At 37.7% G+C, this 24,791-nt stretch overlaps 1 protein-coding gene across 1 annotated transcript in view; it reads left to right on the forward strand.

The window, feature by feature from the left end:
- Ubr5 (ubiquitin protein ligase E3 component n-recognin 5) overlaps positions 1-24,791 on the forward strand; it is a 111,750-nt gene that overhangs the window by 85,303 nt on the left and 1,656 nt on the right. The window contains exons 41-58 of the mRNA XM_055626290.1: positions 2,011-2,241; positions 2,883-2,956; positions 4,528-4,700; positions 4,781-4,894; positions 5,769-5,989; positions 7,160-7,280; positions 7,439-7,537; positions 9,810-10,053; positions 11,759-11,870; positions 12,376-12,520; positions 13,420-13,550; positions 15,445-15,505; positions 17,535-17,710; positions 18,073-18,157; positions 20,294-20,449; positions 20,801-20,914; positions 22,316-22,460; positions 23,969-24,054. Of these exons, the coding sequence (XP_055482265.1) occupies positions 2,011-2,241; positions 2,883-2,956; positions 4,528-4,700; positions 4,781-4,894; positions 5,769-5,989; positions 7,160-7,280; positions 7,439-7,537; positions 9,810-10,053; positions 11,759-11,870; positions 12,376-12,520; positions 13,420-13,550; positions 15,445-15,505; positions 17,535-17,710; positions 18,073-18,157; positions 20,294-20,449; positions 20,801-20,914; positions 22,316-22,460; positions 23,969-24,054 (2,488 nt within the window). The remainder of the gene's footprint in view (positions 1-2,010; positions 2,242-2,882; positions 2,957-4,527; positions 4,701-4,780; positions 4,895-5,768; positions 5,990-7,159; positions 7,281-7,438; positions 7,538-9,809; positions 10,054-11,758; positions 11,871-12,375; positions 12,521-13,419; positions 13,551-15,444; positions 15,506-17,534; positions 17,711-18,072; positions 18,158-20,293; positions 20,450-20,800; positions 20,915-22,315; positions 22,461-23,968; positions 24,055-24,791) is intronic.

The raw sequence follows: 24,791 nt of genomic DNA on the forward strand, positions 1-24,791 counted from the left end.
TATGCTTAACATTTTGAGATGCGGCTGGACTATTTTCCTAAAAGCAGTATTTTCCAAATAACAGTATTTGATAGAGCTTTCGTTTTGTACACCCCTTTTTTTCTGGCCTCAATCTCTTTTTGTAGCAGAGGATGACTTTGAACTTCTGATCTTTCTGTAGCCACCTCGAATGTCCTAGGGCTATAGGCACGGATCATACCCACCCATTTCTCCGTATCTTTTTGATGGTGGACATTTTATTAGGTGTAATAGAGCCTTGAACAGTCCTCCTGCCTAAGGGGTGGGGACACCTCAAATTACAGATCTGTGTTCACTGCGGTTTTGATTTGCTAATGATACTGGATTATTTTCTCATGTTCTGATGGGCAGTTTTGCTCTATGTCTGTTTAGCTGTGCAGCTGTAAAGTAGCTTTTTTAGTTTTTATTTAAGTTATATGAGTTCTTTAATATATTTTGGATAAGAATTCCTTATCAAGGTTTTCAAGGATTTTTATTCCTCTCTTCTTTATTGGGGGGGGGGGTGTCTTATTATTTTTTTCCTTAATTGTGTATATGTGTGGGTGAATGTCATTTGTGGCATCCCTAGAGGGCATTGGATCCTCTGAAGCTGGAATGAATGGCAATTCTGTGCTGCCATACTTGGATACTGGGATGCAAACTAGGGTTCTTTGGAAGAGCAGCAAAAAGCAAGTGCTCTTAATCTCCGAGCCATCTCTCCAGACTCCCCTTTCCACTTTCTTGTTGGTGTCCTTTGAGAGGTACAAAAGTTTCTAATTTTGATAGAAGTCCAGGTCACTTAATACTTTTATTTGCTGCTTGTGGGTTTTGATGCCTTCCTTCCGTACACCTGTCAGTCGCCCATCTATTTGAAGATGATATTTTGCTATGTAGTAGTAGCCTGGCATCATTTGCTATACAGCCCAGCCTGCTCCATTCTCTGTCTTTCAGCCTCTCATATCCCAGAGCATTGGGATAGCATGAGTACCATGTCTGACATTTGATATTATTTTTATGTAGTATCTTAGTTCCCTTTTCTAATGCTGTGATAAAACACCATAACCATAAGTAGCTTAGGGAGGAAAGTGTATATCATCTTACAGCTTCTACATAGTATCCAGGGAAGTCAGGGTAGGAACTTGGAGCAGGAGGCAGGAACTGATACAGAAGTCTTGGAGGAACACTGCTTATTGTTTTGCTTATGGCTTGCTCAGTCTACTTGTTTACAGCGTCTGGGGGTAGCACCATGCACAGTATGCCAGACCCTCCCACATTAAACATAAGAGAGGAAATTGCCCCACAGTCTTACTTAGAAGCTTATCTGACATTTTGATGGTTCCTTCTTCCCAAAGGACTCTAACTACTATCAGGTTGACACAAAGGACTAGCCAGCACAGGTAGTGCATCTCATAATAGTTCCTAGAGTTCTGTCATTAACCTTAACTGACAGCTTATTAGAAATGCAAATTCAGACCTTTTAGGACTGTTAGTAGGGACCCTGAAGTGTAGAGCTATAAGTCATAAGCAATGGTATTCCTAAAGAGTACCTATAAATGCTCTATTTTCTATCTCTCTTTTTCTATCTTCTATCTCTGTTTCTGTTTTCAAGACAGGGCTTCTCTGTGTAGCCTTGGTTTTCTTGAACACACTTTGTAGACCAGGCTGGCCTCGAACTCCCAGACTGCTGGGATTCCAGGCGTGTGCTACTGTGCCCAGCTTCTGTTTTTTTTCTTTAAGATTAATTTTATGTTTGAATGTTTTGTGCATTCAGTACCTAAGGGGGCCATCAAGGGTGTCAGATCCCCCTGGAACTGGAGTAATGACCGGTTTTGTGCCACCATGTGGATGCTGGGAACTGAAGCCCAGTCCTCTGTAAGAGCATCAAGTGCTTGTAACTGATGGGCATTGGCTAACATCACTCCAGCCAGGTGTTTTCATTTGTTAATTTTACATATTTATGAAATTTCATACTTGTGGGTTTTATAAATGTTTCATTTCTTTTTGTTCCTATAGACGTGCCACATTGCTTAGCGCCCGCCAGGGAATGATGTCTGCTCGAGGAGATTTTCTCAATTACGCCCTTTCTTTAATGAGGTCTCATAATGATGAGCATTCTGATGTTCTTCCAGTATTGGATGTGTGCTCATTGAAACATGTGGCATATGTCTTCCAAGCCCTTATATATTGGATTAAAGCAATGAATCAACAGACAACATTGGACACCCCTCAACTGGAACGCAAAAGGTATATCCGTACCTTGTTGGGTTTTGAGAAGTACTTACTTGTTGTGGTCTCTGAGTAAACAGTCACAGTTTGAATTAAGGAGAGCAGCACTGCAAAAGAGAACACAGGTATTTCATGTAGGAAAGAGGGCTTGACATCATCCTGCCAGTCTCTGCCATGACTTTTCAAGTAAATGAAAACCCAGGAAACTAAAGTTAATGTAGTTGAGATATTTGTGCTTAAGTCTTGTCATATTTTGGTTGAAAGTTTGTGTGGACACTAATTCTTTCTTTAGTGATTTGTTTGTTTTTGGCTTCTCTTGAGCCCATTTTGTTTTTTAAGTCATGAGGCAGATCACGTTACTATTTCCCATTATCTGAAACAATACAGTAGTGCTGGGCATAAGTTAGCTTCCAGGGTGAGATGTCAGATGGTGCTTGCCTAACCACCTGAATTCACTTCCTGGGTCCCACATGGCGGAAGCAGAGAATCAACTTCTGCAAATTGTCCTCCGACTTCCATATACATGTGACACATACACATGGGTTAAGTTACCAAAGTGACATTTCCAATGTCTTTTTCTAGCCCCCCCCCCCCCACCTGTGTTGTTTTTCATACCACACAAATATTTAATTTAAGTGACTGACTTTGTTCTTTTTAAGGACGCGAGAACTTTTGGAACTGGGTATTGATAATGAAGATTCAGAACATGAAAATGATGATGACACCAATCAAAGTTAGTGCATAGAAAGTCTACCAGTCTACTTTTAAGAAATGGTTGCTCAGTATTTCCTCCAGGCTTTTTAACTACATTATTTTTCTGTCTGGATGGGAATTTCTCTTTTCTTCTCTATGTCAAATTTTTTTTAACTACATTATTTGTCTGTCTGGGTGGGAATTTCTCTTTTCTTCTCTATGTCAAATTTCTTACCTTTTTTTTTTTTGTCATTTTCTTTACACATCTTTGGTATTATATATGTTTCATAATTAAGACTGAATTAATGTTATGAATTTTCCATACTTTTTGAATTTCTTTTTCTCATTTCTCTTAGTTTATATTTACCATTACTTTAAGTCTTTGGAAAGCCTTTGTTAATTTTGATGTAAAATAGATTTACTTAAAATGTAAATTATGCTTGAGCATAGAAACTAAGAAAAGTTTTAAAGGGTCACAGCATTAGGAAGGTTGAGAACCACTATTGTTGAGCCAACTTGTAGTTTTCCATTATTTTAGTTGGAAGTATAAAATGGGAGATTTAAAATGGGATCAAATAGTCCAGTTTCCTGTTTATTATTATTCGCAGCCAATATTTTTATTAGCTTAGGGAAAGACAACTGGTCTGAGTTTGTTGTTATTGTTGTTGTTGATGTTGTTTATGGTGGTGGGTTTGGCTTCTCTTTTTCTGAACATCTAACCAGATGGGTGTGGTGGCACAAGCCTTTATTCCCAGCAGAGGCATATGGACCTTTGAGTTCAAGGCCAGCCTGGTCTACAAAGTGGGTCTAAGACAGCCAAGGTTACAAAGAGAAACCCTGTCTGGAGAGACCAAAAGGAAAATTTAGCCAAAATTCATTATTTCCACAACTTAGTAAAGTTTTGTCCCCATCAGGAGAGCTGTTGCTAATGTGCTGGCCTACTGTTGGCTGAATATGTAACTTGCTCAGACAGCTCCATGCTCATTTCCGTATGGGAAGCAAAGAGTTAAATTTCAGTTTTTGCTCATCTCCTTTGGTGTTACCAGGTTGAGTCCTGAAATATGCTGAGGAAACTAGCTGTATTTTGGCTTTATTCTTTAGATTTAAAGAAAGGATGTAAGAAAACTGTTCAATATAGAATGGACTAGTATTCCTTACAACTTTTATTTTTACATATATTTTGTTATTGTTTGATAAAGAATACATATAGTTATTTTGGATCATCAATTTAAAAAAACAAAACAAAACACCAAAATTCTTCATGGTGAGTTCTAGGAGAGTCTGTCACATAATAAGACCCTGTTTCCAAAACAAAATACCAAAAGTTTGGATTACTAACTTGTGTGTGTGTGTGTGTGTGTGTGTGTGTGTGTGTGTGTGTGTGTGTGTGTGTGTGTGTGTTTTGCAGGGTTCAAACCCATGTTTCATACATGCTGTGCAAGAGCCCTACCACTGAACTTCATCTCCAGCCCTTAACTTGCTTTCTAGTATGCTGATATTTTGTGAGATACCAAGCATCTTAGGTTGAGCAGATTGACATTCTGTTACCATTTCTAATTGCTAATATATATATATATATATATTTTCATTTTTTATTTTTTTACCATTTAGGCACTACTTTGAATGATAAGGATGATGAATCTCTTCCTGCAGAAACTGGCCAAAACCATCCATTTTTCCGACGTTCAGACTCTATGACGTTCCTTGGATGTATACCCCCAAATCCATTTGAAGTGCCTTTGGCTGAAGCCATACCCTTGGCTGATCAGCCACATTTATTGCAGGTGAATCAAACAGGTCTAATGTTCTTTTATAGCTGATTTTGAAGTTGTTCAATCTAACTATAATCTTTTTAAAATTCCAGCCAAATGCTAGAAAGGAAGATCTTTTTGGTCGTCCAAGTCAGGGTCTTTATTCCTCATCTGCCGGTAGTGGGAAATGCTTAGTGGAAGTTACAATGGACAGAAATTGCCTTGAGGTAAGATAGTAAACATTTATAATATATTTGTTAATTAGCACTTTTCCCAGCGTCCAGAGTCGAAGTGATTCATTAATGTAGATTCTCCAGTAGCGGAAGTGTCAGGAGTCCATTTCTTTCAGCATAATGAACTGTTACTTTCATTGGCTTTCAATTCCACACGTCATATACCTTTATTATGTGCTTAATCTGTTCCAGAAAACTGTTAACGTAGCTGCTGAAAACTGGGTTTCCAAATGAAAAGAATACTTGCATACAAACTTGTATAACTTACCTTCAAGTTTTTTTTTCTCCTTGATGTGCTGAGTTACTTGAACCAAGAATAAAGATAAATGAGGCAACATTATTAATGACGCTTAAGTCATTTTGTCTCTTGGGTAGTATCTCGTTCTTTATGGCTAAGGAAACACTTAGGTAAATAAGGCGTGAAGAGATTATAAATTCTAAGTGGGAGTGTCAGTTATCACAGCTAATTACAGAACAGATTTATTTGTCAGCAGTATATGTCTGATTTGAGTAGTAAAATTACATTCTGCTATTTTTCTGGAAAAAAGTACTGTGTTTTAAGGCAGCATACGAGAAATACAGCTGAATGGATTTTTATAATTAAGTGATAAAGAAAAGTATAGTACTAAAATTATTGAAAATATATAGGAGACTTAAATACCAGACATAATACTGTAAAAAGTTGCTTTGAAATTCTCTGAGGCTACTCTGGTGTGTTCATCCGTGAGGGTCAAGCTGACAAGAGAAGACTGCACTTTGTTGGTGGAAGCTCTAGAAAGGGAGTATTATTTAACTTCCTGTGTGATTTCTGCAGAGCTCTGTTAAGAACATGCTCTAATGTGTCACTTTTAAACCTAAAATTGCATAGGTTCTTCCGACTAAAATGTCGTATGCTGCCAATCTGAAAAATGTAATGAACATGCAAAACCGGCAAAAGAAAGAAGGGGAAGAAGAGAGTGTGTTGCCTGAAGAAGCCGAGAGCTCAAAGCTGGGGCCGTGTGCTCATGACGCTGCTGCCCAGTTGAAGAGCAGTTTACTGGCAGAGATAGGGCTTACTGAAAGTGAAGGGCCGCCCCTTGCGTCTTTCAGGTACGGCTGATGGAGAAATGCTCCTGTGGCTTTTACTACATTTTAAAGATAATTTTTATTTAGAGATTTCACATTTTGTAAATTTGAATATGTAAGTATTATAATTAATATTCCTTTTCTGTGATTTCCTAATTTACTATCAGATAGTTAAATATTTAAGTTTTCTGAACTTTTCACTTTTATAAATTTGATGATCTTTTTCCTATATTGAATTTACAAGATGCTATTTTTTTAATGTTTAATAGTGACTTAAAAGCCATCAATTACATAGGTTATCAGCAGCTCAGTTAACATGTAAATACTAGAAAGAATAGAATTTTCAGGTTTTGTGACTCATACACTTTTGTTTAGTGTTTGTAATCACTGAGTGATTTACTGGCTCTTGTTTATGTCTTGTTTTTGGCTAGAAGTATATTTTTGCTTTTAAGTTAATGATCTAGCTAATGAGATATGGTATGCTTAAAAGGAGTTAATTTGTGAATGAACAAAACACTATATAGACATTGTCTACCTACTGTAAAGGACATGGGATAATTTTTATACTGGGATAGCCTAGATTTAGAGGTTAGACTCTATAGACCAGATTGGAGAAATGTCTTAGAGGTAGGAAGACCAGTTATTAAACTGTAGTGGTCAGAGCTGCTGAGGAAGAGCAGGTTAGCAAATTAACTTCAGGGGAGGGAAGGAAATGATGTCGAAAGAAGATGGACTATATCACTCTGGAGGAACAGAAGGTAGAAAAATGTGCTTCAAGTCTGTGCAGTGGGTAAGTAGATGGTACTGATGGGTAAAAGGAAATATTGTCATGAGGCCTTATTAAATTTTATCCATGTTGGGCTCTAATTAAACACTACTGATGTAGATAGCAAGTAAACACTCTAGAGGGGATCCAAGTGGGGATGGCATTTGACTGTGAGGAGATGGATAGAAGGATAGAATGAAATGGCAGTTCCAGATAGAAGGTGCTACAGGTGTGTGTACAGATGCATGCACAATCACGTACATGTCAAGAGCGTGCCGCCATGGGAAGGTTCTTTCAGTAAATAGTATATGGTTTGAAATACTGATGCTATCAGGATATTAGAAGACCAAGAAAAGTGCTATTATTGACCAAAGTCTGAATTTTGGGAGTTGATTGCTTGCTTCTCTCTCTTTGTAAATTTTTCACAGGCCTCAGTGCAGTTTCATGGGGATGGTTATTTCTCACGACATGCTGCTGGGACGTTGGCGCCTTTCTTTAGAACTGTTTGGCCGAGTATTCATGGAAGATGTTGGAGCAGAGCCTGGATCGGTGTGTATTTTGTGCACTTTACTTCTGTTCTGCATGTTAAGAACATGTTTCAGTGAATAATTGTTATGTTTTCCCCCCTTCCTTCCTTCCTTCCTTCCTTCCTTCCTTCCTTCCTTCCTTCCTTCCTTCCTTCCTTCCTTCCTCTCTCTCTTTTTAAGATCTTAACTGAATTGGGCGGTTTTGAGGTAAAAGAATCAAAGTTCCGTAGAGAAATGGAAAAACTGAGAAACCAGCAATCAAGAGATTTATCACTAGAGGTAAAGGTATTTAGATTTTTTTCTATCTATAGTATGGCACTTGACAACTTTTAAAAAGAAGAATAATAATTGTTCAGGGATAGATATGTATTTATAGTAAAAAAAATTTAAAGAAGTAATAATTACAGAATTTAGAGCAGTAATTTTTTTTAGGTGACTTTTTTATTAAAGAAAGTTTTGGGCTGGAAAGTGGTTCAGGTGGTAATATGCTTGTCTCACAAACATGTCCTGAGTTCAGATCTTCAGCATCTACTCAAGCAGCCAAGTATGGTAGGATGTGCCTTTGATCCTAGCACTGGAGAGGCGGAGACAGGATTCTTGGTACACCTTGGTCAGCTAGTCTTGCTGAAATCAGTGAGAGCCCCATCACACAAAAATAAGGTAGAAAATGATAGAGGAGGAAACCCAGTGTCAGCCTCTGGCCTTCACATGTGTTTGCATGGGCAAGCATACCTGCACACATGTATGCACAGACACATGAACATGTACACACAAGCACATTTTGTTTGTTATTTTCCAGTGTGTGTTACTTGACATGGGCCTTAAATTGGCTACTTCTTTTAGAAACTGTATCGTAATGGGCTCTGTCTGAGGTTACAGATTCTGTGAGGTTGGCTGTTGTTTCTAGGCCCTAACAAGTTGCTGTGGATTCAGACTGAGGCATTAAATTGAACGTGAACATCTCCTTTCTTCCAGACTGAATACACAGCTTCTCACCACTGGTGAATTAGCTGCTTTTATTCCATAACAGTCTTGGAATTGCAGCACTACGACTACCACCAATAAAAGTTTCTCTCTTTGCGGTTGTTTTGAGACACGGCCTCACTCTTTTCACCTAGGCTAGTTTAGGACTCTCTGTGTAGCTGAGGCTGGCTTTAACCTTCCGGCAGTTCTCCTGCCTCAGTGTAATAAGTTCTGTGATTATACAGGCATGGTCCACCACATCTGGCTTCAAATGATGTTGATGATAACTTAAGGTTAATTTAAAGTTTTATTTTCTTAGATCATATCCAAGTGAGAATCCTTGAGTCCTCATAATTTTACAGCCAGAATTTTACATTTTGATTCATATAAGTGATATTTCCATAGTTTTAATTTGAATTTCTTATTTTTAAAGAAAGTAAAATCTTTCATGCTTTTAGGATACTGTGTTTTTTGTGAACTTATGATGTATTTTTCCCATTTTTTTGGTATAAAGTTACTTTTTTCTCAAATTAGCTTTTTTTTTTTTTTTTTTTCCTGCCGGGTGTGTGTGGGTGGCACATGCCAGCGCTTGGGAGGTAGAGATAGGCAGATCTCTGTGAGTTCGAGAACAGCCTGGTCTACAAAGCAGGTCTAGGACAGCCAAGGCTACACAGAGAAACCTTGTCTTAGAAAAACAAAAAAACAAACAAAAGGTTTTGTTTTGTTTTGTTTTTTTAATATGAGCATCTGGTGGCATATGTCTAAAAATTCCAGCACTGGGATAGCAGGGGCAGATAGATCCCTGTGCATTCATGGTCAGGCTGCAGTTTAAGGCCATAGAGGGCAACACAATGAGGCCTCTCAAAAAAAAAAAAATTATTTTTAAACATTATTTATATGTATATATGGTGTAGGTCTGTCAGAGCATGTGTAGAGGTCAGAAGACAACATGGAGGTGTTACTGTCTCTTTTTGTCATGTCGGTTCCAGGGATTGAACTTAGGTTGAAAAGTCTTTTGGCAAGTGCCTGTAGCTGCTGAGCCACCTTGCCAACCCCTCACATTTTAGAAGTTGTTTCCTTGGTTTTAGGTGATAAGCACTCTGTGCTTGGATATGTCTCTGTGACAGAATTTGCAGATATTTCTCTACTGTGTCACTGTGGGAATTACGTGTTTAGCCATCAGCAGTGTAGGAGGGTCATGAGATTGAGGCCTCTTAGGCAATAGAGTAAATTTCTGGCTGCTTGGATTACGTACCCAGATGTTGTTTCAAAGAGAGAGAGAAAGTTCCTATGTCTGATCGATCCATTTGTGATTTATTCTCATGTACCAAATGAAAAGGATTGTTGTTTTCTGGTGGATCTTTGAAAGGGTGGGTGGATTTAAGTTGTTAAATTCTGTTAGCCTGATTTAATGTAGGACATTCTTTGCTTTGGAAAGTTGTATGTTTAGAGTAGAAAAGCTTCTGAGACCTCAGATTTCTTAGTAATATTTAAACTAGGAAGGAAAAAGCAAGTTTCTGTTCTTCGGCTTTACATAGAACAGCCTGTCATTTCTAGCATGGAATTCTTACTTGGTGTATTTTCCTAGGTTGATAGGGATCGGGATCTTCTCATTCAGCAGACTATGAGACAGCTCAACAATCATTTTGGCCGAAGATGTGCTACCACACCAATGGCCGTCCACAGAGTTAAGGTCACCTTTAAGGATGAACCTGGAGAGGGCAGTGGTGTAGCACGGAGTTTCTATACCGCCATTGCACAAGCATTTTTATCAAATGAAAAATTGCCAAATCTAGATTGTATCCAAAATGCCAACAAAGGTACCCATACAAGTAAGTACTCCACAGATTTCAAGCATTATAACTATTTCTCTTGTTTGTCACAACAGTGGTAATCATGATTTTATACCTGTACATTTACATTTTGCATTTTTTCATTGTAGATGATGATGTAGTCTTGACCAAACTGCTTGGATTGATTGAATTGATTGAACAGTTTGCTTTTGACTGCAAATGTTGTTGGGTGTTTGTGATTACATTAGCTTTTCACATCCATTGTTACTTGTTTGGAGGGTGACAGGTTAAAAGGTCTTAAGTGGTACTACAGAAAACCAGTGAGGGGGCTGGAATATTTCTTTAACCCCTGTATTAATTGCTAGCTATCTAAAGAGAAAACAGAATTCTTCAGGTAGGCTATTTTAAGATTGACTCACAAGCATGCTCAGATCTGAGGGAGGTCAAGAGCTTGAGACCACATATAAACAAGCCATGTCAGTATGCTTATTATTTTGATTTCTGTAGGATTTTTTTTCCTCTTTAAACATGGGACTTTATCTAATTAACATCTTGGAGCATTGCAACCTCATTAAGAACCCACCTTTGGGGGGTTAGGACTCTTAACCTTATTGTCAATTAGTATATTTAAAGCTTTGTGAAAATGACAAAAGCTGTAGGAGATGATAATTGGTGATGCATGCCAAGTATGGTTAGAAGATGGCCAGCTTTTTAAGTGGGTGGAGTAATTAGGTCGGAGGAAGTTCGTAGAAGTTGCTTGGGCTACATCTCTATCTCATTGGGCATACGTAATCTAATGGCATGGAGACAGGGTTGTAGAAACCATAGAGGATGAGCAGATGGGGAGTTCACCGGCCTTTGAGCATCACCTTTCCCATTTAACTTGTGAAGAAAAATTAACAGATTTGAATGAAGAGACTTGGACAGTCTTACCATTTTACAAACATCTGATTCAAGCACCATTAATGAGCCACGATCAAGGGCCTTGGAAATATATCTAGTATAAAGGTACTTGCTGCCAAGCCTGACCTGAATTTGAGCCCCAGGGTCCACATGGTGGAAGGAGAGAACCAAGTCCTGTGGGTTGTCAGCTGGCCTCCACATATGTACTGTGGCATATGCATGCCATTTGTTAGAGTACAGCAATTACAAAGATGGAATTTTAAAAAGAAAGAAACCATAGTCAGGGTTGAGAATTGGAATTTAATAATAGCTAATATTCTGGTGGTCTATAATGCTCAAAGCCAAAAACTAAGAATAGAAAAGGTATTCAGTCCAGTCAATAGTTTTTGCATAATATTTGGCATCACAAGTATTAAAGTGAACTAGCATGATGGGCCATGTATATTCTATACTGGTATTAGTAACCCTCAAAAGCCAAGGCACTGGGGAGATGGTTTAGTAATGGTGCTCGCTATGAGAACAAAATGACCCAGCTCGAATCCCCAGGATATTAAAGGCCGGGCATGTCTTGCATGTTTTTATAACCCATGTTGTGGGATGGCAAGTCTCAGTGAAAGCCTGTATCAAAAGGTGTGGTGATGGACATCTCTGATACATGCGGCCAGGCGTGTGGTTGCACATATAACACACGGCACACACCCCAAAGAGAGAAAGGTACTGGCAGCACAGATGATCTCAGACAGCGATGTTTTCTTGTGTTGTTCTCTCAGCATTGACTGAAATATAAAGGTGGCCGTCTTTTGTACTTACCTCAATGTATGTATTTCATCTTTTCTACTAGGTTTAATGCAAAGATTGAGGAACCGAGGAGAGAGAGATCGGGAAAGAGAAAGAGAGAGGGAAATGAGGAGGAGTAGTGGCTTACGAGCAGGATCTCGGAGAGACCGGGATAGGTATGATGGATTTTAATTTTTACTGAATATCAGCATTTTAGACAAGTAGGATAAAGAGGCTTGTAAATCAGTCTGAGATTTGTTGTTTGGAGGGATGCATGGTAATAGCAATCTGTTACTAATGAAAGGTTCTGCTTTAGCAACCCTAGGACATTTGAAATTATACTGCCTTTTTAGTTATTTACTAAAGTTTTATATTTTATTGCAGCTATCACTTTCCTAGTTTAACTAAGTCTTAATTGTGGCAAACTATATTACTTTTAATTTTCTCTCGTTGGAATGGGTTACATTCACTTTTCTTTAAAATTTCCAGGAATCATGAGTAGTCTCTTATTGACAAACCTTCCTAATCTTTATTTCTCAAACGTTTTGTTTTGGGATGTCATACCATCCTGGTGTCATGGTTGACACCATCTCTATGTATTCTGGTTTTCTATTGATCAGGGTATTAATTTGATTTGGTCATCAAAGGAAATGGAATTATAATAACTTTCTTCTTTCACAGAGACTTCAGGAGACAGCTTTCCATTGACACTAGGCCTTTCAGACCTGCTTCGGAGGGAAATCCTAGTGATGACCCTGATCCTCTTCCAGCGCATCGGCAGGCACTTGGAGAAAGGCTTTATCCCCGAGTGCAAGCAATGCAGCCTGTAAGTGCTGGGCACCGTCCTACTCCTTAACTATATGTGGACTTTTTAACCTTCCGAAATAAAATGGCTATTTGGCTTTTTTCTTTTTCTGTTTCTTTTTTTTTTCTTTTTCTTTTTTTTTTTTTTTTTAATCGTCAGCTACTAAGCAGCTACATAGTTGAGGACTGTGGAGCTGTACGGAGAGATAAGGAATTTTAGAAAGAATGAAAGTGTTTCTTGGGAGTAATTATACAACTTGAATCTTTCTCCACCTAACTTGGTTCAAAAGACTTTAATTCTGCCCAGTTTGAGTTCCTTTTGTGTTTAATAATTGCAGTGGTTTTATTTGTATTTTTACTTGCACAAGTCATAGATACTTTTTGAAGTAGACGTGATTTGTTAGCAAGCTGCACTGGAACAAATGGCAGTCCTTTACTGCAGATAAAATAGCTCCAGATTTCAATTAGAATGTTTTATCAATTTTCTTTCATAAAATGTGAAACCTGTAAACCAGTGGATTTTTTTCTTTTTGGTGTAATGTATATACAAAAAAGACTAATGAAACAGAAATCAGTTCTCTTTCTTGACATAAGACAGCTTTAAGTACTAGGCACCTTTTTTTCTGTACTAAATGAGAAAGAGTGTTTTTGGTTCTCTGAGGAAGACAAAAATTATAGAAATTGTATGTATGTTTATTTAGGATTCAAACATAAAAAAAAAAAAAACCCAACCAAAAACCTCATACAAATATTCCAGCCCCAGCAAAACTATGCTTATTCATGGACTGTGTGTCCCCGCCAGAGTGGTCTGACTGACCTTGCAGTTTCATAAAAAGCCTTGCTAGTTCATAAGAAAATGTTGTTACAGCTTTTCATATTTCTTTTCCTTCTTTTGATTGAATATTTGCTCATTCTTTATAGGCATTTGCGAGTAAAATCACTGGCATGCTGTTGGAATTATCCCCAGCTCAGCTGCTGCTGCTTCTGGCAAGTGAAGATTCTCTGAGGGCAAGAGTTGATGAGGCCATGGAACTCATTATTGCACACGGACGGTAATGCAGGCATTTGGCACAGCATTTAAGTTTAAGCCTTAGCTACTTTATTTGCAGATTGCGGCTAGAGAGAGTCCAGTGATGAAGAGCATTTGTTGCTCTTCCAGAGAAGCCAGCTTTGGTTCCCAGCACCCATATGATGCTGACAGCTATCTGCTATTGCAGTTCCAGAAAACCTGATGCCCTGTTCTAGCTCTTGTCACTGCACACACACAATGCACAGGTACACATGCAGGCAAATCATCCATATATTTAAAATAAAAATAAAATATCAAAAAATAAAGTATCATACTTTTCTTCAGATTTTTTAAAAGTGGCATCTTACAACTCCTAAGTGCAGTAGCTGAATTTTTCAAGCTTTATAAGGTTATAGAAGGTATTTGGTTTTTAGAATTGTTCTGTTTCATTCACGAAACAAGGTTAGCCCTGTACCCCTAACCTCCTACCTCAGACCTGTGACTGCTACAACTTAGAGTTATCATATCTGGCTTAGAAAATGTTTTATTTGCAAGAAGTATATCTGAAATTACACCTCAAATCTTCCCTATTGGGAGTACGTATGGTAAGAGACCACATTACACGCAAAGAATCTTGGGTTAAATCTTTTAACTTCTTGTGTTAAGTATGACATTTCTTTTATGATTCCAAATTAACCTTAAAAAGTTGTCCAAGTTTTTATTTCCCTTCGGCAGTGTATGTTTGTTTATGAAATTTAGAAATACCAAATAGTCCCTCTATTCAAGGTGACAAGAAGAAGTAGCATTAGGAAGATCTGCTCTACTTAGATGTCTTCTATGTTGGGGTTACTCTTTAAGCCAGCTTAAAGTGTGGATTATTTTTTTTGTGATGCTGTGAACCTTATACAAACAAGATGCCATAGTCATGTTCTGTTGCTGTGAAGAAATGCCATAACCAAGGCAACTCTTATTAAGGAAGGCATTTAATTGGGGTTGGCTTACAGTTTCAGAGTTTAGTTCACTATCATCATGGCAGGAAATATGGCAAACTTGGTGCTAGAGAAGTAGCTAAGAGTTCAACGTCCCAATCTAATAGGCAATAGGAAGAGAACGAGAGAGCTACTGGGCCTGCAATAGGCTTTTGAAACCTCAATGCTCACCTTCAGTGACACGATTCCTCCAACAAGGCCACACCTCCTAATCCCTTCTGATACTTCTCAAATAGTATCACTTCCTGATGACTAAGCATTCAAATATGAGTCTATGGGGCCATTCTTCAAACCAGCACCCTAGGTACCATTTCTGTGTTAACATCTCAGACCTTGGGTAAAATGTCTTCCTAATCATAATTTTGGATGGGGAAGAAGATTAGATCCAGTTCTAGAAGTAGTATAAACAGTTGGGCTGAGCATCAGAACTACACAGCCACTTTTCTAGACCTTTGAATGGTCCATGTCAAAAGCTGTTGATCTACTGATAATTTCCCTTGCTATTAAAAGGCTTTGTAAATATTTGTAAGCATTGCTAATTTAGTACTTTCTATTGAGCAAAACTGACATCTGGTTTTATAGAGTGAATAGTGAATTTATTAGTGGAACATTAGATTTATTCTAGAGAATTTGATTCCTGTTATAATTGTGTTCTGAGCCTTCTGCCTTTTCTGCAGTGCTTGCTTTGTGCTAAAGTTTTCGCAAAACTGTATACGTTCTCTTACATCAAGGAACCTTAGCTGTGCTTGGAATTGTATGTGTGGAGTTTTTAAGGTTTTGTTTAGTTTAGTTTAGTTTTTTTGCTTTTTGGAACAGTATCCGGGCGGTGTAGCACAAGAACTGGCCTTGAGGTTACTGTGCGGTGCAGACTCCCAAGCACTAGGATTATAAGTGTATGCCATGGTTTGGGGCTAAATTGATTTGTAAAAGGGTTTTGTTTGTTTTCAGGGAAAATGGAGCCGATAGTATCTTGGATCTCGGATTATTAGACTCTTCAGAAAAGGTACAGGTAAGGGATTTTCAGTACATTTGTTAATGAGCAGTTAGAACAATCTAAAAATAAAACAAACAAACAAAAAAAACAACCAGGATTTAGGAGATGTCTTTGTAAATAAAATGCATGTTGTACAGTACAGAAAAAGAAAGACATGTAGTTGTACTAAATAGAATCAAATTATAAGGTCGATTGAGTTAGACATTAATGGAACCCCAGGCACTTCGTTGTTTGTGTTTGAACACAGACTGAATTAAGCTTTAGTTTGGAGATTCAGGGAACTCAGTAGCTGAGGAAAGAGGCAATATAGGATCTTAGGAGCCGCTTCTCCAGGAAGCTGTTGATGCCAAAGATGCAAAGAAAACAGCAGTACGGGACACTTTGTGGTATGATGTGGTTTGTTTCTTGTATTTCATAATTAAGCTTCTAGGGCTACCTAAGAGGAGCAAACTCACTACACTCACTTTCATTGGTAATAATAAAAAACTTAGCACAAAATGCAAATTCTGAACAAATATATAGTAGCACACAGATTGGAAAGAGAAGTCAGAACTTGACAAATGGCTAGTACACTGTTTTTTCAGCAGGAGGATAAAGCTGATCCTTGTTCTCTGTCCTACCTGCAGGATGGCAAAGGCTTTGAAAATTACCTGCTTGGGAAGCACTGCCCAGGTAGCCCAGGTTTTGCATATGCAGAACACACCATAATAGCATAATTAACAGCTTTGAAATGTAATTGGCATTGTGACTCCTATTGTGCTAAACGCTCCTCTCCCCTAAATGAAATTTTTAATACAACTTAGAGTCACACCTAATACTCAGTGTCATAGCTACAAATCTAAAACCACTCAATACAGCAAGAACATGACAAGACTGACCACTTCTTCTAAGATGTAGATGCACAAGGTCAAGCAGACTGAACTAAAACTGTCCAGACACAGTGAAATAGTCAAAGCAGGGAAACGGTGATTTGAAGAACAGTAGATTTCGTACCAGAAACTTAGAGAGGCCAAGATAGTAGAACCTCAGAATTCTAAAGGCTGAAAGAACCATTAATCCAGAATCCTATACCTAGTATAAAAAAAACAAAAACAAAAACAAAAACAAAAAAAACAACCAAAAAACAAACCTTTTAAGCATTAAGGTGAAGAAGTGTTTTTTTGTGTGGTTTGTTTTGTTCTAAGGCAAGGTTTTACTCTAGCCCAGACTGACCTGGCACTTACTGAGGTGATTGTCCTATCTCAGCCCTCCTAGTGCTAGGATTACAGGCATCTGCTATCATGCCTGGTTTATAGAGTAGAAGATCAGCCCAGGGCTCTGTGCTTGCCAGGCAGGCCTTCTTCCAATTGAGCTGAGTTCTCATTCCTAAGTGTTTTGATTTGACTAAAAGACAGTAAGATTTAATAAACAGGGGCTGAAGAGATGGCTCAGTGGATAAGATCACTTGTCTGTACTCCCAGAGGACCAGGGCTCAGTTCTCGGCACCCATATGGCAGGTCACGCTGTTTGTCTCTCCAGTCCCAGGGGAATCTGATGATCTCTTCTGGTCTCTGATGTGTTTTTAATATACATGCATAGACATACATGCAGGAAAAACACCCATGTACATAAAACAATGATAAATAAACAAATGAATAAGTAGATAAGCAAATAAGTGAATAAATAAAATGTAAAGAAAAGATTTAACACAAAAGACGTGTGTATATAGCTTAGAGTTTACCTTTAACATTGTTAAATATACATTTAAATATGAATGCTGTTATGCTTTTTTTTTACTTTAAAATTTTATTTATTTTTATCATATTATGTACATTGGTGTTTTGCCAGCATGTGTGAAGGAGTCAGATTCCCTCAACTACAGACAGCTGTGAACTGCCATGTGGGTGCTGGGAATTGAACCTGGGTCCTCTGGAAGAGCAGCCAGTGCCCTTAACCGTTGAGATATTACTCCAGCCCTTTCCTTTTACTTTAAATGATTTCAGAGAACCATTTCATTTGAAAAAAATGAGTTCAGGAGCTGCATTTCTCTTTACTTTCTTATTAGGAAAACAGAAAGCGACATGGCTCTAGTCGAAGTGTAGTAGATATGGATTTAGATGATACAGATGATGGTGATGACAATGCTCCTTTGTTTTACCAACCTGGAAAAAGAGGATTTTATACGCCAAGACCTGGCAAAAACACAGAAGCAAGGTTGAATTGTTTCAGAAACATTGGCAGGTAAACTAACAATTCTTACTATTTGACTCAGGACTTGGCGTTCTGGGGATTGGACCCAGGGCTTCATCATGCAAAAACATGTTCTCTACCACTGAGCTACTCCTCTAGCCCCAAACTTTCTGTGTATCCCAGGCTCTGCCCAAATTCATGATCTTCCTGCTTTGCCTCCCGGGGCTGTGGAATTAGAGGTGTGTCACCTGGCTAAAAAATAATTAGCTTTAAAATTGGATACGTATTCTATGCTAGATAAAAATAAGGGTTGGAAAATATCTCAGAATATTGTGTGTGTGTGTGTTTATGTATGTGGAACTAATTCTACAATACATTTTGAATTTAAATTATATTTCTGTTCTTATTTTTAGGATTCTTGGACTATGTCTGTTGCAAAATGAACTATGTCCTATCACATTGAATAGGCATGTAATTAAAGTGTTGCTTGGTAGAAAAGTAAGTTTGATGTGCATAACTGCTATTACAATTGTAAACATTTTCTTTTGCAAAATAAATGATAGTACACTGTATAGCATTCAATTTTATAGCATTATAATTGTAAATAATTGTTAAGTATTTACTGACATAGATAAAAGTCTTTGTAGATGGAGAGATGGTATGGTAGAATTGGTAAGATTTACAGTGGGTTCTTGATGGACCTCAATCCTACTGAAAAGAAATCCTCTTGACAACTTTATAAAGATACAAGCACTGTGCTTGACATACCATGCTCAGGAATTGTTTTAATTGGTCCCAAGTGTATGGCAGGGTAGAGATAGTCTTAAACAACAGTCCAACTTAATCATAGCCAGGCATGGTGATATATGCTTGTGGGGAGGTAGGTGGATCTCTGAGTTCAAGGCCAGCCTGGTCTACAAAGTGAGTCCAGGTCTACACAGAGAAACCCTGTCTCGAAAACCAAAAAATTAATTTTTAAAAAATACATATAAGTGCCGCAGAGGAGCAAGAGTCTAAGAAATAATGCAGACATACTTGGTGTTCCTCTGCCTTGTGGAATTAGCTTACTTTATATGTTTATAGTCTGATAGCCTGGCAACATTAATGCGAACTGTTAATTATTCATCTGTAGCAGAACAATTCTGAAGCTATTAAAAAGAAACTGACACAAACTACTTGAAAATCAAAGTCTTTTGGAGATGGCTGTACCATACATCTACTGTAAATTGCATTGTTAAAACTATAGTCGTCTAATTACCCCCTTTAATGATTTTATTAGTATATATTAATTATACATAATACTGAGTTATGACATTTTCATCTAGGTAAATAATTTATATTTTGATTGTATTCCTGTTCTCCAACTTGGTTTTATCCTCTTTCTGCTTCCTTTAATCATCTTCTGCTTTCATGTCTCTCTTTTGTTTGCGACTTAGTGGGTATCATTAAGGCTGTTTATGGGAGAATGGACACTTTGACCAGAAAGAACATGATCTGTCCTCCTCCATCAACCATTGATTATATAAATTGTTGGGGAGATGTGGGCACTGTGAGCCCCTCCAGGCCATCACTGGGTGTTGATGGGCCAGTTTTGCCAGGTATCAAGCAGAGTTTGAGCGTTGAGCCTTGTTGTGCTCCATGGTCAGTCTCTCCAGTGCTGCTTCCTCTGTCTCTTCACACGTGCACACCTCACAACCCACTTTTTCTACAGTGGCTCTGAGCCCTGGGTGGGGTGACACAGACCTCCTGTTTACGGCTGGACACTCAACATTTTTGTTACACTTCAAAAACCTCTGACAGAAGTTGACAGCAGCACTAAATATAAGCAATATAAATAAGCATAAGCAATTTTTTAGAAGACAATTAGATGGATACATCGTGTTCATTCAACAAAACAACTACAGAGTCTTTTCCACAAGGGCCTCTCACCTTCTCATCCTACAATATTTATTTGACCACATTTATAGTACCAAATCAATTGCATTTAACCAAACCACCAAATAATGTTTTCTGTTACAATGAGCCTATTATACTGAGAGTTATATCTTTTTCTTTTTAGCTGGGACTACAACTTAATTTTTGACCTGTTCCAGCTAAAGTGTTCTTGTGCATAGAACTTGAAAACCAAAGTTTTCAGACATAAAAGTTGTAGTATGTTAACCCTTTAGCTCATGAGATCTGTTAGACTTCAGTTTTAACTAAGTGATGTGACCTTTGCAAGTCACTAGATTTCTTAGAGCAGTCCAATTTGTCACCTGCATTAAGTAGCCGGTATTGTATGGTGACTAAAAGTATGCTGTTGGCTTCACCTCAAAACAATTAACTTTTTTTATTCCTGTTTTGAAAAATTAAATGAATTGTCAAAGCCAAAGATTTATTACTTTTTCTCTTTTTAAAGCAGCTTTATGTATTTTGTGGGAAATTCTTTTATCACTGTACCTATAAGTTAAATAAAATTAGGGCTGAGATATAGCTCGGTGGTAGAGCACTTATTTAATGTATACAAGTTCTGGATTCATCCTTATCACTTCCCCTCCCCCAGAGGGTAAAGTTGTCACAGAGATTTTATTTTACTGTTGGGTGAAGGAAAAAAAAAAAATGCTTCTTTTGAGTGTTGTGTGCTTATTTTCTCAGGTCAACTGGCATGACTTTGCTTTTTTTGACCCTGTAATGTATGAGAGTTTACGACAGTTGATCCTCGCATCTCAGAGTTCAGATGCCGATGCTGTTTTCTCAGCAATGGATTTGGCATTTGCAATTGACCTGTGTAAAGAAGAGGGTGGAGGACAGGTAAAACAAATCCACAGTTTTCTGACTTTTGCAAGAGAATTGGGTTATTTGTTGGGCTTGTTTTATAAAGAACTAATTGGCCAAGGACCGAGAGAGAGAGAGAGAGAGAGAGAGAGAGAGACGGGGTGCATGCTCGCAAACAAGAAATGAGGTGATGAGCAGAATCAGGTTAGTGAGATCAACTGAGACATAGTGAGTTTGTACTTATTTAGGTCTAAAAGGTTTGCACTTCTCAGATATTTGTCATTTAAAAATGCATCTTTAAATTCTAAAATTTTAGAAAATAAAGTTTGCATAAATTATTGCCTGTATGAATTGCTTTTAAATGTCACTGCTGAATTTTTTTTGTAGGTTGAACTCATTCCAAACGGTGTAAATATACCAGTCACTCCACAGAATGTATATGAGTATGTGAGGAAATACGCAGAGCATAGAATGTTGGTAGTTGCAGAACAGCCATTGCACGTAAGTATTTTCTATAAAGTACAATGTCATGTGACAAAGCTATTTTTGTTTTTCCATTGTCGTAAACTAGCCCAGTAATCTATTTGTCTATAAAAGGACCAAGTTTTCAAATTTAAAATGAATCTGCAACTAAATTTGAGAGTTCAGACTAGGATCACATTTTCTTCTGGCTATAACTATTGTAAAAGCTATGTAATCATAAAAAAGTGGCTGTGGTGAGCAGAAGTTGAAAGGGGGCTTGTAGGGCTAAAATGTAGTTCTTTAAGCATTCTGTCACCACCCATGCTTACCAACCAAAGTTAGAAGGATTCCCTGGACTCAGTCAGTTATACTTACTAAACACAGAGATACCTCCAGCACCATAAGCAGAGGAGGAGGCTGTATTAGGCAGAACCTAAAGGGTTCTCGGCAGGACAGGGAATGCTTGGGCTGTCACAGACAGTACATGCCTTCCTCTGCCTGTAAGATGCTTCAGCATGTGTGCAGCATTTGCTTAGGGAAGCCTAGAAGTCACAGCCCAGGATTTTTATTGCTGGTTAGTCCCGGCAAGTGTTTCCTGCCTGTACACCCAACCATGCACAATTACTGCAATTTTAGAAGAAACCCTACATGTTTCTAGTTTAGCCTTAACTATCTTAATGAAGGTTCATTGCCCTAAGCACAGCAGTGGAGGGGACATTCCATACATGAATTCTCAGGACAGCAACCCAGGGCCAGCTCTGCATTCAGGGCCTTTCCAGAAAAATGAGCATGTCAGTCCTGCAGTGATAATGCTTTCCCTTTTCAACATAAGACTGCTGTAAATTCAAGAGTGATTGAATTTACCAGTGGTGGTGATTCTTTGCTGGGAACTATACTGAGTTCAAATTACTCCACTCACTAGCTGCACATTAGCATGTTAGTTAATACTTTTGTGCACTGGTTCCCTTCTGCAAAATCAGGATAAGATTGAACAATCAGTGCACCTACGGTACTTGGCACAGGTTCTGGGTACATTTTTCAATAAGTATCTAGATTTTGGGTTTGAGTCTGTTAATCAGTCTGGGAGGTTTGTTTTGTTATTATTGTGCTTCTAGGATATACTTTCTCCAGATTGAAGCGATGCTTATCTAATGTGCTGCCTGTTTGCTTCTTATATAATTTAAAATGTAATTTCAGTTTTCTACTGGGCTATAAAAACACTAATAACTTCTGAACTGTACCCTGTTCGGTGTGCTCAGCTCTTTTCCTTTCTGTCTTGACTCTGTTAAGAAAAAAGTCAGAATATAGCCCTGCTTTTCATTTCCTCTTCGCTTTAGGGAAATAATAATTTTAGAAAGTGTTGCCAAAATTAGAGTATAAACACATGTCATGGAAAATAAAGTACTTATTCTAATAAAAGGAAACATTCAAATTCTCTAGGCAATGAGGAAAGGTCTACTAGATGTTCTTCCCAAAAATTCGTTAGAAGATTTGACAGCGGAGGACTTCCGGCTGCTGGTGAACGGCTGTGGGGAAGTCAATGTGCAGATGCTGATCAGTTTCACCTCTTTCAATGATGAGTCGGGTAAGAAAACGGCATGTCTGAGAGTTTGCTCAGCTCCCTCTGAGGGTCTATTTCCCAAGCTTTATAAATACTCAGGTTTGCTTGTCTTGTTTTGATTTTTTACTCGTATTACTTTTAAAGTTATGAGTAAATGAAATTTAGTATTTTGATAGCTTAGAATTAGGTTATTCTTTTGTTTTTTATTAGGAAGCCAAGGCAGGAGGTTTGAGGCCAGCTTCAGACACATAGTAAGAACTTACCTGAAAAAACAAGTGTGTTTATGTAGACACACAAACAAAATGATCAATAAATCTAGAACACAGTAAAATTGTTTCTGGTGAGAAAATGATGTTTATACTTAAGTAATAAAAATAGCAAATGTTTCCTATTCCATAGATAGTGAAAGAAATTGATCATAGAATGTTTGCTTTGTAGATAAACTTGGTCACTCTATTATTGTAAAGACACAAAGTCACATGATGAATCTAGAAGGAAAAAAAATGGTGATAACCTTTTGCAAATAAGTTTTATCTCAGTGTGTGATGTGCCCTGAAGTAGTTGTTTTACATTTTAGACATTCAAAACAAGCGTAGGAATTGGTTATGAAAAGATTATAGGTATACCAAGATTGCCAAATACACAAATATGAATTTTCCTCTTTTGTGTGTTTTATGTTAAATGGCCTCTACCAGATTATAGATTGATTGATTGACTGATTTATCTATTTATTTATTTATTTATTTATTTATTTATTTACCTACTTATTTATTTATTTATTTATTTATTTATTTATTTATTTATTTATTTTCTGGAACGGTCTATGTAGGGTTGGCTGTCCTGAAACTCACTGTGTAATAGAGTAGGCTGGTTTTGAACTCAACAGAGATCCCATCTGCCTCTGCCTCCAAGTGCCGGAATCAAAGGTGTGCCACTGTGACTAACACAAATCACAAAAAATTTATACTGCTGTTTTTTTCTCCTTTATTAACCCTTTGTGTTTGGTGATTTATAGGTTGTTAATGTAATGGGCTTTGTGTCACATTTTAGTATCAGTTTACTTAGAACTGATATTAAAAGAACTTGTTTTAAAACCAAAACTATAGAAGGGAAAACAAACAACATATGTAAAGATACCAAATCAGCAACATACACTTCATTTGAAAATTTTTTTAGAAATGTAGAGTCTCTGGTGTCCTTTTCTTTCACCTTCAGTGAATGAATAAGAATCTGCCTTTTAAATAGATCTCATGTGACTTATAAACTCAGTAGTTTGAGAGGTAGTGGAATGGGAGTTTACAGATGAGTTTCACGTCCTGGGACTATCAGTTTTGGTGATGAGAGTTCACTTTTACTCATCTCAAGTGAGGGTGACGTGATTAATTGCAAAGGTTTTAAAATATGCAAAAAACTCTAATTTCCTGTAGGAATTAGGTATCTTAAAATTTAAACTTGTCTCTGTTTATTTAAACAGTTTATCAGTATTCAAAAGAAACAACCTCTAATATAACACATTGAATTTACATTCTTAGGAGAAAATGCTGAGAAGCTTCTACAGTTCAAGCGTTGGTTCTGGTCGATAGTAGAGAAAATGAGTATGACAGAACGTCAGGACCTTGTAAGTTAAAAGCTTCATAAAATTTGTAGAATGAAATGTAAGGGGTTTTGTTGTGTTTTGCTTTGGTGTTTTAAGGGGTGGGGTGGTAGATTTCCCTCTTGGAAACAGTTTACTGATAAAAGTTCTGTGAAATCTGCCACTTCGGTTGATCATTGTCCTCTCTCTTCCCCCTTTCCATTTCTCCTCTATGTATATGGGTATTTTACCTGCATACTTGTCTGTGCACCATGTACGTGTAGTGCCTCCGCAGGCCAGCAGAGGGCATCAGATTCCTCTGGGACTAAAGTTACAGATAGTTTTGAGTCACTGGGTGCTGGGAATCAAACCCAGATCTTTTGGAATACCGTCCTGCTCTTAACCTGCTGAGCCACCTCTCCAGGCCCATCACATTCATTCTGGAAAGTTTTTACAGTAAGCTTTTTCTTGCCTGTTAAATGAGTGGATTGAACCAGCTCTGTTTCTGGTTCTTTCACAATTTTGCTGTGGTACTCAGGAGAAGATTTGTTACTTTCTTTTCCCTTTGTAGCATTCTAAGATGATACTTCTTACACAGTCATGTTTTAGAAAATAACCACAGATACTTAAGTTCTTGAGTTACTCTACAAAGTTAGATTTACTTTAGTGCTTAGTTGTACAAAACAAATGCCATAGTTCTGTCACAGAAGATTGGCACATGAATGTATAGAAGGATAGATCATTGCAGATGATATTCATAAAAATTAAGTTTCTGCAAAGAA

The sequence above is a fragment of the Psammomys obesus genome, unplaced genomic scaffold, assembly GCF_907164565.1.
Source record: "Psammomys obesus unplaced genomic scaffold, mPsaObe1.curated_primary_1811, whole genome shotgun sequence".
Taxonomy (NCBI): domain Eukaryota; kingdom Metazoa; phylum Chordata; class Mammalia; order Rodentia; family Muridae; genus Psammomys; species Psammomys obesus.